This window comes from Lissotriton vulgaris, chromosome 10 (genome assembly GCF_964263255.1).
Source record: "Lissotriton vulgaris chromosome 10, aLisVul1.2, whole genome shotgun sequence".
NCBI classification, from domain to species: domain Eukaryota; kingdom Metazoa; phylum Chordata; class Amphibia; order Caudata; family Salamandridae; genus Lissotriton; species Lissotriton vulgaris.
Genome location: NC_141698.1, coordinates 1,090,377,803 through 1,090,393,959, shown reverse-complemented (window position 1 = coordinate 1,090,393,959; position 16,157 = coordinate 1,090,377,803). Strand labels below are relative to the sequence as shown.

General features: G+C 46.5%; 1 protein-coding gene across 2 annotated transcripts in view; it reads left to right on the top strand.

Moving 5' to 3' along the window:
• The window catches only part of KAT2B (lysine acetyltransferase 2B), a 303,093-nt gene that overhangs the window by 207,531 nt on the left and 79,405 nt on the right, over positions 1 to 16,157 (top strand). For both annotated transcript variants that reach the window (XM_086942167.1, XM_086942165.1), the window contains exons 11-12: positions 311 to 437; positions 11,169 to 11,279. In XM_086942167.1, the coding sequence (XP_086798293.1) occupies positions 311 to 437; positions 11,169 to 11,279 (238 nt within the window). The remainder of the gene's footprint in view (positions 1 to 310; positions 438 to 11,168; positions 11,280 to 16,157) is intronic.

Genomic DNA, 16,157 nt, shown 5'->3' with positions numbered 1-16,157 from the left:
GAGGTTGCACCCTATTCTCATCAGTTCATCTGAATTACACCTCCTAGGTCATCTACATGCTTCCATTGGGATGTGGTGGGTTAACCTGCCCAGCAATTGAGCTATTTGAGGAAGGTGTCAGCCCGATTGAGAAATTTTCTGGGAAAGCCACTAACTGGTTTAGTAAAAGTTAGCTATCATATATATTGGTTTTGGGAGCTCTCAATTTTTCCTTGCTAAGTGAGTTATGTCTTTGTAGCAAAATAAAACTGAACTTTGATCACCTTCAGTGGAGGCTTGTTAAGAGATGTCTTTCTCTGTCCCTCTTCAGGAAGCACAAGACACTTGCTCTGATAAAAGATGGACGTGTGATTGGCGGGATCTGTTTCCGAATGTTCTTACCTCAAGGGTTTACCGAAATTGTGTTTTGTGCTGTGACCTCCAATGAACAAGTAAAGGTATGACCTGCAAGGCCTTCCTGCTCCTTCCATTTAACATGCATTTTTCCCTGGTTCACCTTTCAAATAGTATACATATTCAGCAGCAATTATAAGATTAGGTTTGCCACTTAATGGTGGTGTTGATGAAGTTTGACAAGTTCATTTTGTAGCATGTCGATCAGCAGTTTGCACATACCTGCATTCTCTTCTACAGAAAGGGACTGAGAAAAAAGTTTGTTTGCAAAATGTCATTGTGTTTCTTAGATGTTGGTGCTTGATGGGCAGGGTGTTCGCTCTCTCTCTCTTTTTAACTTAATCTTCATTTTGAAGCCAGTCACAAACACAGCTGCTCATTAGCACCATCTTACATAGGAAGCATGGTTTATCATTCTCAAAAATAAGGTGTGCACAAAGTGGCCACAGCTGCTATTTTGTATGACTCTGCCTCATTTTCTGGGGGAAAGCACCTCAGGCACTTAGAGGCAGGAGGTGGAGGTAATCATGGTTGATGGACTTAGCGCCTTAAACATCCTAGGATCCCTATTAGAGAGAGAGAGAGTACAGCGCAGTAAAACACTCATGCTAGAGTTGGGTCTCTCCTGGACTTTATGTAATGTAAAGAAACATTTCTATAGCGCACCTATCACTCCAAGGACCATCTTTGCGCTAAAGACCAGAACAGAGGAAAAAGCTGATCAAGAACTGCCCTTGTCCGTGGGGTTCAACACTCACACTAATGCTTTGCACGCTCTGTCCGTAAGACTATATATCCAGGTTTTAAGTAATTTTCTGAAACGTGTTTCAGAAGGGATTTGGTGTCGTTGGAAGGGGAGTTTGTTCCAGGCCCTGGACCCAATCACTGACAAGGATTTCCCTCCCTTGGTGGCAAGCCTAAACTTCGGGATGGTAAGCAGATTCGCGTTTGAGGATCTAAGATTTCGTGATGGACAGTAGCGACTGAAACCTTTCTGGAGAGATTTAGGACCTTGAGAATGAAAGGCCCTAAAGGTGATGACTAGTGTTTTAAACAAGATGCGCTTATAAATAGGTAGCCAATGGAGAGCATCCAGCGCTGCCGAGGCAGAGGACTTCCTGGGCCATCTAAGCACTAAGCAGGCGGCTGCATGCTGGACCATCTGCAGCCTGTGTAGGACCGCTTTATTCGATCCCGCTTATAGGCTGTTGCAATAGTCCAATCTTAATGTTATTAATGCAGCCACCACCGTTCGTCTTGCTGCAAGAGGGAGAAGGTCAAAGAATTTTCTCAATCCCTTTATGATGTTAAAACAGGTGCCTGCCACAGCCAACACCTGTTGTTTAAAAGACAGAGTGTCATCGAACTTAATTCCCAAATTACAGGCAGCACTAATTGTGTTAGGGAGCGCTTCAGCTTCCTCAGGCCACCATTGTTTGGGGACAAACAGATTTTGTTGTCCAAACGGCAGGTTTTCTGTTTCACCCGAGTTACATTTCAGGTAATTGTTTCTCATCCATATGAAGGTGGCTGAGAGACAGTTTTTATGATTTTCTTCAGCATTCATCATGTCATTGTCAAGGACTAGGATCAGCTGCGTATCGTCCGCATAAGAGATGGTACTGATCTCAAAGGACAAAATTAATTTGATCAGGGGGGCCATGTAGAGATTAAAAAGCGTTGGGCTCAGACTAGAGCCTTGAGGCACCCCTGTCGTCCAAGCGTTTTCTTCTGAGCAGAACAGTCCTAGGGTAGTCACTTGACGTCGATGTTTCAGAAAATTCTTAAACCACTCCAATAAGATTCCTGCTATGCCAGATGTTGCTAGGCGATCTATAAGGATAGCATGTGAAACCGTATCAAAGGCCGCGGGTAAATCTAATAAAATCAAGACAACCTTCTTGCCCTGATCCATGGCAGCACGTAGGGTTTCTACCATAAACAGGAGGGCGGACTCTGTTGAGTGCTGGGCTCTAAAGCCCGACTGATTGGTATGTAATATGTTATTGTCCTTCAGAAACGTGGTAAGCTGCCTGTTAACAAATGTTTCCGCTAGCTTACAGAGTACCGGGAGAAGTGAAATGGGCCATAGATTTGAAAGAGTTGTTGAGTCTGCTAATTACTTCTTCTGAAGCGGCTTTACTGCTGCGAGTTTCCATTCCAACGGAATCTCAGCAGAGGAAAGTGAGAAATTGATGATACTATTAATAATGGGGTTAGCCGTATCCACCATGGCTTGTAACAGCATAGGGGGGCAAGGATCAAACGGGGATCCCGATTTGATCGATAATATGGCCTGGTGGGATTCCTCCAGACTTATAGGACAAAAAGTCCTCATACAGGCAGTATTTGTATCATCCATGGCCCCCTCATCAAAGATAGGTGGAACAAAATGGGAGAAATCTTTAGTAAGGGCTTGTACCTTATGTTAAAAAAAGTCGGCTATGGTGTTACAAAGAGTCTGAGAGGGTGGGATTTCCTGCAGCAATATTTTGGGGTTCCTAATAACATTTACAATCCTAAAAATCTCTTTCTGCTTGTTTTTAGTAGCTTCAATGGCTGCCGTGTAAAAATCAGCTTTCGTGCATTTAATCAGGGCATGGTAATGTCTCCTAACCGTTTTATAGAGGCTGAGGTCCTTGCTATTGTAATTTCGGCGCCATCTTCGTTCAAGCACCCTGACTTTGCCTTGTTTTTCTTTTAAGGACCGTGAGAACCAAGGTGCAGACATTTTCTTACGGCGAGATATAGTGTCTGAACCTGTGAGGCTCATCCGCTTGCTTAGTTCACAAATCCAGTCCCCAAAACGTTGATTGTCTGTTATGATGTTTCCTGTCATTGTGGGTTTACTTTCATTGGCCCTCATCGGAAAATCAGGGTGCTCTATGATCTTTTTCCAGCTGGGTTTGCCCAACTGACGGGTTTTCACAAAGCTTTTCCCTGCAGCACTACTTTCCACTAAGAAATCAAAAGGGATGAATTTGTGGTCTGACCAGGAGGACTGGAGGGCCCCCCTCCCCTTCATAAATATGGTTGCCTTGTGGGATGGAATCCTGAGGCAGTATTCAGCTCGGGGAGGGGGCCTCATGCTTTGCACTTTCCCCAAATATTTAAATAATTAAAGTGTCATGACTCCCAGGACCTGACCTCACCCAGGGGCATTTTGTTTTCCTTTTAAATCGGGGCACAGGCGATGTGGCATGTGTAGGTTGAGCTGTGCATAAGGTTTGTTCAGTAAGACGAGGCAGAGATGGTGTAGTGATAATATTACTGAGGCGTACTTCAAGATAAATGGGGATTTAGTAAGTGCGGAATCCGGTGGGAGCTAAGTGGGGATGACATGATGTGGGTGAAAAGAGGCTCAGATGTGATGCTGGACTGGTGGAAGCAATTTAGGTGGGGGAATTATTAGAGAGTGGCGTAGAAGAAAGTATTGAACTTGGTATGTAGAAGTCGTGTGTTGGTGGATTTGTAGTAGATGAGGGATTTACAGATGTTGTTTAGAGGTGAATCTGTGGTGAATTGAATTAAAGGTACTATGGGTGAAATAGCAGTCTAGCTGGTTGTGCTGGGATGCTGAAAAGCAGGGGAGGTAGAGAGGGAAAGAAAGAGAGATGGTGTTATGAGAGTATTGGTAATGTCTGTTCTTCCCCAGTGGCTGAGGCGGAGTGAGGAGCGATTAAACAATTGTGAAGGTAGAGCAGGGGAAAGCGCAGAGAGTGGACGGATGATGGTATGAAGAGGTAGAGACACTGTAGTAATCGAGGACAAGAGAGTATTTTACTGAGTTGGTGGAAGAGCGGTTAATGACTATTGATGTCTATTAGTGGAAATGGAGTAAGAAGTGCCGTAGTGTGGGGTGGATCCAAGGTAAAGAGGCAGAAGTGGTTGTGGTAGGGAGGAAATGTACCGGGTGAAGGGTCTCTCCCACCTGTTCAAATTGTATCAAACTACCAATGTAGGAAGTCTCCGGGGGAGGGGAGAGAAAGCCATAAAAGGTCCACTTCATAATGCAAAGAAATGTTAAATGTTGATAGTTCCGCCCCTCAATACAAAGGTACACCACTACTGAAAGCTATACTAAACAAGCATTTACAATGCAATGGTCTCTGCATTGTTAATATTAGAGCTATTGGCATTGCTCATGACATTATTTTTATTAATGTTTTTTTTTCCAAAACATAAATAAATGGCATTGTCGTTTACAATGCCAATAGCTTAATCCCTCGCAAATGCGAGACTTATTGCATTTACACCCACACACAGAGCCACACACACAAAGTCACCCACACAGAGCCACCCACACAGTCATTCATATAGAGTAACCTCCACACACACAGAGCCACCCACACAGTGGAGCAGGACAGGGGGGAGAACATGAGATCAAGTCAGGAGAAGAGGGATCTGAGGACATAGCAACATCGGGGCAGATGGGGAGGGATCTTAGGGGCAGTCTACCAGGGGAGAGGACAGTGAAGAGCAGAAATGGGTCAGGAGTGGAGAAGGCATGGTAGCAGTGGGGTAGAATGGAAGAGGCAGAAGAAAATGGAGGAGGAAGGGGAGGGGTAAGGGAGGAGGAGGAGGAGGAAGAGGAGAGGGAGAAGGAGAGCAGAGATGAGATGAGAGGAGAGGAGCAGTTTTTAGGTGGTATTATGACAGTGGAGCAGGGCAGCAGGAGGAGGTGGTACGGGCAAACAATGGGGGGTGGTAAAGCAGGGAAGGAGAGAGCGGAGGAGATGGAAAGGGTGGCTAATGGGGAGGTGGAAATGAAGTGGGCGGTCAATGGAACACAAACAATTATTTAAATGGGTGCAAGCATCCTTCTGAGATCACTGCAAGGCACATACCAGCGTGCGCGAAGGACATGCATTAGTCAAGCGCCTAGAGGGCATTGAGCGCTATAACAATAGGCAGTTTTGGCAGTGTTAGAACTCACTTGCATTGTGTACTCTTGTCAATATTAGGATGTGATTTTGGACTACAATTTTTCATCAGGGAGATGGTGCACCGACCCTGGAGACCTCTGAAGTTTGAGTGCTCTGCGTTCTCAGTGGAGCGCTTAGTAGTGAAATCTCTCAGCACCCTCCGGTGGTGGAGCGGAGTTCTCGGCCTGCGCTCAATTCGGACGAGCTGTTGAGGGCAGCCCTTAAATTTTGCACACCTCTGACCTAAAGCAGGGCCTGCTCTCATTGCCTAAGGGGGAAGCAGATCAGCCGCTGTGACTCGAGCCTACCAGCACCTCGGGGGTATGCATGCAGCACCACTGCATCAAGCCGGGGTAGGGCTCGCAAGAGGCCCAAGGGAGCAATCCCACCGTCACATGCGGCACGAGCACCACTCTCACCTCGAAGGAGCGCGTGGCCGCTGCACACAGTCTTTCGTCGCTGGGGGCCCACAGAGAACCCCAGCAGCAACACTCCCTCGTCGCCAATGTTGTGTCGGCGACTCTGGGGCATAAGGAGTGCCGACAAGGGTGCAGGTATTCAATCAATCAATCAATTGTGTTTTATCTTTGCATACTGCAAAGCCTTGTAGAAAGGGTGACATGGAGTCTCTGGGCTTACTGGTGTGGGGTTCTAGCGCAGGCGCTGAGCAATAGCCACATTAAATATATGTTCGTAGCCGCCTGTAAGCACAGCTGTCACGAGCTGCGCGCCCTCTGCCCTGCGGCTCCGCCTTCCACCCACGGACAGACACAGGGGCTGGGGCCTAAGACTGCCGGCCTCTGCAGCTGCCTCTCTGGGACGGTCAGGGCCATTTCCTGGATCTGAGAAAGAGTTGCCGAGCTGTTGGTTAGGTTGAGATTTCGACAGCGGCAGGAAATGTGAGAATGGATGAGGTGCCTTGTCAGAGCTGTAGGGGAGCACCAGAGCTGTAGGGAGACAGGAGAGGTGGGATTGCATGCGTTTTACAGGTCAGGATCGAGGTGCCTTGGCAGAGCGTGGGGATTGCAATTCAGGATATTGAGCGGTTGCTGCAGGTCATGTCTTTTGTGCATTGGTGGAGCTGTTTGGGGGCAACAGTAACAGAAAGAGGCAGCAGTTCAATATCGAGGTGTCTTATGGGGATAGTGAGTGTGAAGAGCGGTGTGCAGCTTCAGGTGCCGTAACAGAGCTGTGGGGGTTGGAAGGGGGCGGTGGGGTGGGTGGGGGCAGGAGGGGGTTCAGTCCTGCACCCACAGAAGGTGCTGGTGGGAAAAAAATGAGACGCTTCGTCAAAGCTATGTGGAGATAGCAGTTCTGGGAATGCATGGGCGCCTGCTGATCTATATTGAGGTGCCTTGGCAGAGCTGCATGAAGATATCAGTGCTGGAACCTAAGGGGGTGCTGCAGGCCAGGCCTGGGTGTCTTGGCAGATCTGTGTGGGTTTCAGTACTTGAAAGTACTGGAATAGGTGGCGGGTGCTGCCAGCTTGGAGTGATGTACTTTGCAAAGCAGTGTGAAAGAAGTTTAAAACAGGCAGTGCGGGGCCGCACAAGGCCAAACAAACCTCTCGAGGGCGGGCTGTGGCATCTTGAAATGGAGCGTGTTGCCTAGCATTGAGTGGCACAGGAAGGAAGAAGGGAAAGCGGGGTTTCCTATAGAAAAACAGTATTGCTGATTTTTCATGGCTTGAGACTGGCCTCGGGGTAGAGGGAAGAGAGGAACAGAAGATGGCCGCCGGGTAGGAGCTCCTGGTCGGAGCTCCGAGTGCTTGGGATTCCAATTTTGGATTTAATCCCTGTTAGCACTCAGTATCCCGGGTATCCGTAGTTACGCAACTGAATGTAACTACAACAGCAACTCAAGTAACTGAACCATATTCTTATCGGCGCGGGAGAGGTCCTAATCGCCCCCGTCTCTACCAGACACCGGGCTGCTACTGTCCATCGCAGGAGCCTACAACGGACGTCTGTCTGCCTGGAGCTTGCAGGGGCGCTGACCAAGGCGGTATAAGAGCGTCGCGTCACAGGGGCGGCTGAAACTCCAGGAGCCTGTTCCCGACAGCTCGACGACTTCGGAGGGCTGGAAGAGGTCCCCCGCTACACGGCGGAGGAAGGCACTGGAGCTCGGTTGCTGATTCATCCCTAAACTGCGGCTGAAACTCCAGGTGCCTGTTCCCGACAGCTCGAAGACTTCGGAGGGCTGGAAGAGGTCCCCCGCTACACGGCGGAGGAAGGCACTGGAGCTCGGTTGCTGATTCATCCCTAAACTACAAAGGAAGCCAAAAGGTCTACACGGCAGCATCGGAGGGCACCCCCGGCAGCATAGGAGGGCACCCCCCGTGAGCCTGCTGTGCCGGAACCGCCCGCCCGCTCTACCGCAGGGATTCGCAGTCTCAGCGAGCTACAGCGAGCGACCCCAGAGGACTGATAGTGGCCCCCCCTACCGTCCGCTCCGCGGTGGAGGACGCTGGCTGCTAAAAAGGAGTAGTCCCCCCCCCCCCCCCCCCCCACACACACCGTAGCACCGGAGACAGGACACGGGCTCAGGAGATGGATGCGCCCGGAGGGTATGGCACCGCCGCTGACCAGGGGAGCGACTGAGGAGAGACCTGAGACCAACAACGGGAGCGGTTCTGCGACATAAGACTAATGTCTGCCCCCTATCAGATCCGTTGGTTACCGGGTGTTTACCTACGCTGCGTCTCACGGTGATATGGGCTTGGAGCTGATCTGATCTAAACTATGGAGTTCAACCACACGCAATTCACAAATCTTAGCAAATCGCAAGGGTCTGAGACACTTTGTGGATTAATGCATTGCTGCTGAAAGACTCTGCGGTCGGACTCAGGGGGCACACAGAGACTTGAGGTATTTGTATTTCTCCTACCCGCCTGCTCACTTTTAAACTACCTCCTTTGTTCAAAATGGCTGGAGCCATAAACCTGTAGCAATAAATCCCCCTACCCCCTTCCCCCCCACCTCTGTCCACGAGGCTCCTCACTTTAACTCCCCCACACAGCATTCCTCCTAGATAGCTGGAGCATTTCTGGCTCTGATGGAAAGTGAAATTCCTCCCCCTATGCGTAAAGTAATAGCAGCAGATAGAGGACTAATATCTCCACCTCCCCTGCATGCATGAAGGAGAAGGGAAACTGCTCTTATATGCTTGCTAAGCAACAGCAACAAACAGAGGACTAATGTCTCTATCCCACCTACTTGGCGGACATGTTTGACTAGTCTCTCTCAGGGACGGACTTTCCTGGATTAGTCATTTTCTTCTTTATCTGAACACTCGCTAAGATTTAACATTCTAGACTAATCACAACTACTGAGCACTTGGCTCAGTTAGGTATCTACACCCTCTTGTGAAAGAATGCCTGCCTATTATTGTATCATTATACTTTTAACTATATTCTGAACATGTGTAATGCACAGAATGCTACCTCATATATGAATGAATGTCTGCCTATTATTGCAGTTCACTCCTAGCTTTACTCTAAACATTTGTAATGCACAGACTGCCACACCATATCTGAAAGATCGTTTGCCTAGTTTGCAGTATTGTACCTATACCGGTATTTTGAACATCTGGAATACACAGACTGCTACCTCTTACACCTTTTACCGCAGTATTATTCCTCGACCTGTATCTCAAACATTTGTAATGCAAGGCTACCTCATTTACCTTGGTTGCTAACTAATGACATTTCTGATCTCTATGATTTTGGATTTTTGATGGTGACACTACCTCATATATATATTTGGTTGATCACTAGTCCCACTGTTGTACTCTATAACCTATAAAATTGTAACCTATTGTATGTATATGTTACCCTGCACACTCCTACATTTAGGATACGCCGATTGATCACTAATACTATTCCTACACCGTGTAACCTACTGTATGTTTTTGTTTTTCCTGCACATATATACCAATATAGTGCATTCTCCAATTCCCACCTAAACAACCATCGCAACATGGATCCCCCCTCCATCCCCCCCATTCTCAGTCCCCATTACCCTCTCACCTCCTCTCTTAGTATAACTCCCCCTCCCCACAACATGACCACTCCCAATCCCACTTCCCCTCCTACTCTCAGCCCCCATTATCCTTCCTGCACCCCCACCTCGACTATCAGTCTCCCAGCACACTCCCTGACCCACCCACCTACCTTCAGTGCCATCACTCACACCACCAACCCCCTCCCCACCTCATACACACCCCTCCCGCCCAAAACATCCCTTCTCCCTAAAACATTCCCTTATATCAATACAACGCACACCTCCTCGAACACCAGCCCACTCTCCCACCTGCAAACGAACTCCCTAGTCAGCCATTCTCCTCAGTCGGCCGCCCCCACCTCCATCACCTTCCCAACGATGGACAACATCATGGCCACCCTCGCTCAGATCAAAGATGACATACACAACATCAAGGAACTACTCGCCACACACCCCACCTCCCCTCCCAACCTATCCCCTACCCATCTGGTTGACTCACACACTCAACACGCCACGAACCGAGCGTCAATCCCCGCTCTGAGACGCAGCAATTGCCCTCGTCCCCCTCGTCGCCCCTGCAACACCTCACACAACTACACCTCCCCGCCCAACGGGTCCTCCACCCCTCCGTCGAACTCTCTCACTCAACCTTGATTACTGTTATTAATTGCCTGATTGCTCACTTTGTTGCCTTTTACTTGTACTATTTTGTACACAGGTTGGCTTTGTAGCCACCTATTTGTACCATTTATACTATGTGACCTATTGATCTATCTGTCTGACTATGCTCCCCCATGTACTTCTCTTTGTAAAGCGCTCTGATATCCGCAAGGATCTTGTCCGCGCTATATAAAACTTTCAAAATAAATAAATAAAATAAATAGAACACGCACTGAACCTCGGCTTGACATGCGAGGAGGGGGGAGTGAAGGCGCCCTTGAATGCCTGTGCGCAGCCCAGCTCGCTCAGCGAAGCTTTTATTGGCGCCGCGCGCCTCTCTGCAGACTCCCCCTGCATTCCAGAGAGGCGCGCGACGTGATCCGGTCTGCATGCAATGCTGTAGAGACAAGACCTGGCCGCGCGCACAAAGTTATCCTATGGGGAAACGCTGCGCGCGGCCAGGTCTTGTCTCACTTCGGCGTTCTCAGACTGCTGAGACGCCGACTATAGTTCTCTGGCGAGAACGCGCTTTCAGCACGTTACTAGCCGAGACCTAAAAACTGGGTGTTTCACTTAGATTTTACTTGTTAGATTCTAGGTGAGTATATTGTAATCTGAGGTTGACAATATATCATTTTTCGCTTGCATACATGTGATTTGTTGATATGTAGAGCTCAACAATATCACGTTCAGTAGAAGCATAAGTAGGTCTCCAGGGCTCTGTCATTGAACCTGAAGGCTAGACCTTGGCCTCTTACTTTAAACTTGCCACAAATATATTCTAGTCATTACTGAGTTGTAGAGGTCTTATACATGCAGTGGGTGGACTACAAGCTACAGGGAAAGAAGCTGGGATGACTGAATGTATTTACTTATTAATGTCATTGTTTGCCCTGAACTAATGCCATAGATGGAAAAAGCTCTTGTGAGCGCTCTGAGGCATCTGCTTGCTGTCCAGATGTGTTACTGTTTGCAAGGTTCATTGTTGACCTCTGATACCATGAGCACTACTTGTTCACTTGTCGGTAAATTTCAAACGTCCCTTTTCTTATCCATTCCGTTCTCCAACAATAACCTTGTACTGAAAAAAACATAAATTGTGTCTGGGTCATCTCTAACTTAGACTAGACACTAGGCGAAGCCCTGTTTTCATACTGTGGCTAATTGTTGTGAAACTTGTCTTTGCCAGGGCTATGGAACTCACCTCATGAACCACCTGAAGGAGTACCACATAAAACACAATATTCTCAATTTCCTAACCTACGCAGATGAGTATGCCATCGGTTATTTCAAGAAGCAGGTACGTACGTTATCTAAGCAAAGCTCAAGGTTACAATTTAATTACTGTATCTATATTGATCGATATGTATGTGTGTGTGTGTGTGTGTGTATATATATATATATATTACCTACTGGCGGTCGCCAGTAGGTAGTTATAGTTAGGATTGTTTTCCATAGGGAATCCGCAACATTCTATTGGGAATAACTTTGGCGCTGGTTGAGGAATCTGCCTGAAAATTTCCTGAAATTTGCCTCGCTGTGCTCTGCTCCTTCCCTGAAAGTTTGGGGGGGGATTCGTCAAGCGGGGGCCGAGATAAAAGGGGGGTCCCAAAACGTGTTTTCCCCATGTTAATTTCCATAGGGCGGTTGGACTCACTTTTAGCCCGAACGGCCGAATGGATTTCCACCAAACTTGGCAAAATTGTAGGGACTGGTAGCCCGGTGTGCCTTTGCTGTGTCTCAAGATATGTGCTCCAGTGGATTTTGAGTAATTTAGGTAAAAAAATATATATATATATCTATAAGCGCGCCCCGGTACGCGCACCGAGGGGCGTACCAGCGCGCTACGCGAGTTCGCGCGCGGAAAACTGGTGAGCTCTCGGGTGTCTGTCAACATTCCAAACAGTCCGGAGCGGCCGCCATCTTGTGTCTCGGTAGGATCGAGACACAAGAGGTGGCAAAAACAAAGGGGGAAATGACCAAAAGGGGGCAGGGTAGACCCCCCCTGACTCCCTAGGTTTGATGAAGCAGGTACGTATGTTATCTAAGCAAAGCTCAAGGTTACAATTTAATTACTGTATCTATATTGATCGATGTGTGTGTGTGTGTGTGTGTGTGTGTGTGTGTGTGTGTGTGTGTGTGTGTGTGTGTGTGTGTGTGTGTGTGTGTGTGTGTGTGTATATATATATATATATATATATATATATATATATATATATATATATATATTACCTACTGGCGGTCGCCAGTAGGTAGTTATAGTTAGGATTGTTTTCCATAGGGAATCCGCAACATTCTATTGGGAATAACTTTGGCGCCGGTTGAGGAATCTGCCTGAAAATTTCCTGAAATTAGCCTCGCTGCGCTCCGCTCCTTCCCTGAAAGTTTGGGGGGGATTCGTCAAGCGGGGGCTGAGATAAAAGGGGGATCCCAAAACGTGTTTTCCCCATGTTAATTTCCATAGGGCGGTTGGACTCACTTTTAGCCCGAACGACTGAATGGATTTCCACCAAACTTGGCAAAATTGTAGGGACTGGTAGCCCGATGTGCCTTTGCTATGTCTCAAGATATGTACTCCAGTGGATTTTGAGTAATTTAGGTTAAAATAAATATATACATCTATAAGCGCGCCCCGGTACGCGCACCGAGGGGCGTACCAGCGCGCTACGCGAGTTCGCGCGTGGAAAGCTGATTAGCTCTCGGGTGTCTGTCAACATTCCAAACAGTCCGGAGCGGCCGCCATCTTGTGTCTCGGTAGGATCGAGACACAAGAGGTGGCAAAAACAAAGGGGGAAATGACCAAAAGGGGGCAGGGTAGACCCCCTAGGTTTGATGTGGGGGCCATAAAAATGCCCCGCGAGGCCAAATGTTTTTTTTTTTTTCGATTTGCGCGGGGGGAGCGCCCGGTAAGCGCACCGGGGAGCGTACCATGGGGGAGAAGAATGACAGAGTTTTAAAAAAAATTAGCATTTTTTTATAAATTGGAGGTAGTTCTAAAAATAACTGTTTTTTGTATTCTTTGTTTTATATTTTTTTATTGTTTTTTTGAACATTTTGTACTTTTTTTGGCTTTTATGAACAATGTTATATATTTTTTGGAATTTTTATGGGAACAAACAAAAAACAGGGAATTGTAAACGGCTCAACTGAAGCAAAAAAAATCAGGAAAAAATTAAGGTTTCTTTGGGCACTTGTGGTTGTCACCAGCACGGTTGATGAGTTTAACACTTTGCTCACCATAGCAAATTGTACGCCCACAAAATATGCACACTATTTTGAAATGTCCAAACTGGGTTTGGATGTTTGGGACCATCTCCCTTGTCTCTGGTCCCTATGGAGTGGGTTAGGTACTTTGGGAGGTGCTGGGAGAAGATTGGGGAGGGTTTCTGGTCAGTTCTCTGACCTCTGCCGCACTATAGTTGTTAGGGTGCCGGCGTTGCATGTGGCGAATCATGGTGTTGTTGCCAAAAGAATATTTTTTGGCAGGGTTCCCCCTGGAAAGTACAGTGCCACAGTCACCTTTGGCGCATTTACTTTCTTTTGGCCCCTTGGGATTTAAAAAAATTCCCACACAATGTGCTCCTTTGGCTTGTAGGGGGAAGTATCTTCTGGCAGGTAGCGCCACCTCTCCTCCTCCTCCTCCTCCTCCTCCTCTTCTTCATCTCCATCACTGTGGTGTTGTGGTGGTGGTGGTGGTGGCTGAGATGCTCCTCCTGCTGCTGCTGCTACTGTAGCCATTTCTCAGTACAAATAGGTACTAATAGCTCTGGAAACAGGTCTTCCTCACTTAAAGTACAAAGTGAGAATGAGGAAAAAAGGTGGGGGCTTTCATCATTAGGAAAACAAAACTGTCCTGAATCAATGAAAAGTGTTATTTTCAGGTCACATGACCCGGGTTTTCATCATTTGGAAACCAAAACTGTCCTGAACCAATAAAAAGTGTTATTTTTAGGTCACATGACCCGGCGCGCTTACGTAGCGCGATCGTATGCGCTCGGGTGCGCTTACGCCATGCGTATCACGCGAACGCGGCTACGCGATACGTCATGATGATGTTTTTGTTCACGGCAATAGTGCTAATGAGACGCTCACCGGGACGCGCCGCAAGACTGCGCTTACCGGTGCGCTCACCGGTACGCACACCGGGAGCGCTCAAGGGCAAAAAAATAAAATATACATATAAAAAATAGTATTACATACATATTCAATATAGGATTCATTATAAAAAATACTATATTTGATAGCAATAGAAATTTGTTATTAAAAAAACTTTGAAATTCACTGAAAAAACATAGGTTTGAGGCCCTATATATAGTTCGGAATTAGCATTTAAAAAACCTATGAAATTCACAATTCACTGAAAAAAAACATAGTTTTTTTTTAAACAATAGTTTTTTTTAAATGCAAATTCCGAACTATAACTGGTGTGAAACCTATGTTTTTTCAGTGAATATATATATATATATATATATATATATATATATATATATATATATATATATATATAATATTTTTTTTATATATATATGTGTGTGTGTGTGCACACATATATAATGGAGTTTGCGTAAGGTCGTATAGTACTTTAGCTTGTTTGGGTTTACTGCTCCCCAATTCGGCAGGGCACATGGTTCGACCCAAACACCACTATCTGGGGTATTACTCTTCCTGACTGTTTGTGTGAATGTGATGTCTGAGGGTCTCCTTGCCCTCTTGTATACAGTCCCCTGTAGATCACCTGCGGTTGAGTGCTGGAAGAACAGTCATCTGAACCTAGCAATAGCCCTGTACAAAAATCCAGCGGGACACCCTTCAATGTGAGAACAAGCCTCAGATTTGGAACAACATCCAAGTGCGAGTCCTCCTACAATTCAGCAGGAAGATCTGAATACTCAGATCTTAAAGGAGCAGCACCTGAGATGCTGAGGTCTCACCCCTTCCACCAGCTCTACCTCCTCCCTCTTTCCATCCGCCCTTTGTATCCTCACTGGGGCTTTCCTTCTGACAGCGCTCCATTGCTTCGAAATACAAAAACATTCATCCATACATTAATTCTAAGTAACTCCATGTAGATTGCTATTCACATTCATGGTCACATATTGGATCTGCTATGGATGAACTTGCTTATGTGAAAATTCTTCACGTTGGAATTGGAACCCTTGGAAAAATACAAAAAAAAAGAACTTTTATGTTTTCCAAGTCCCACAATTAGAATATTTTCTGTGTTTATTAGGGCTCATTTCTAGTCACATTCCTCAGTTCTCACTCCTTAGAATTGAAGAGCCTTCATCAGAGCTTTTTCTTTATTGAACTGTTTGCGCTGGCCTTATTGTAGGGTTTTGTTCCTCAGACTCGAAACCTGGAAAACAGAACATTTGTTTTACGAACCTAGATGAACCAAGAAAAGAAGCCTTTTTTAGAGCTATGAGGTTAAACTGCACTATGACGGGAATTACCGATACCCTGGAGTCATTTAATTCAGAGGTGCGGAGTCGCAGCTCAGTTTGTGAATGGAAAATAACTGCAGGAATCTGGGTTTCCAGACTTCATTCTTGGTAAAATCTGCATGGAGAATAGGAAAAGCTTTTTTTCAACACAACTTGTAATTCCGAATTACATTTGCACTTGTAATGGGGGTCTTAGTAGGTATTGTGGTTAAACAGTCTAGTTCTCCCTGGACCACCGTACTGCTCTCCCCTTTGACATTGAATCACAGTCTGTGTCCTCCACACCTATGACTTTGAGCTCCAAACCCCTCTATTCATTGAGTTCTGTTCCCTTGATGCTGATAGACTACCTTATCGATGTCCTGCTTAACCACGGTGTCAAAGCACTTGCCTGGAGCATAAGCCCTTGACATCCACCTGACAATGATCCCAGTGTCCGTCCCTGTCAACCTGTTGGTAAGCAGGAAAAGGAAAGAAGAAAAATAAAAATAGAGACTCAAGGATTAGAAAAGAGAAAGAAATAAAAATGAAGAGAAAAAAAACTAAAGGATGAAAAAAGGAAATATTGCACACTCTCATTTACATAGGGCTAGTCAAAAGTAAATTACCAGCTGAGCTTGCAGTGTTTAAAGATTGTAAGTGTTACAGTTAGTTACACATCAGTAGGACAAGAGAGCGTCTCAGCCCAGACCTGCCGCAGGTGTGGAATAAAACCGTTTTCTGCAGCAGAAGAG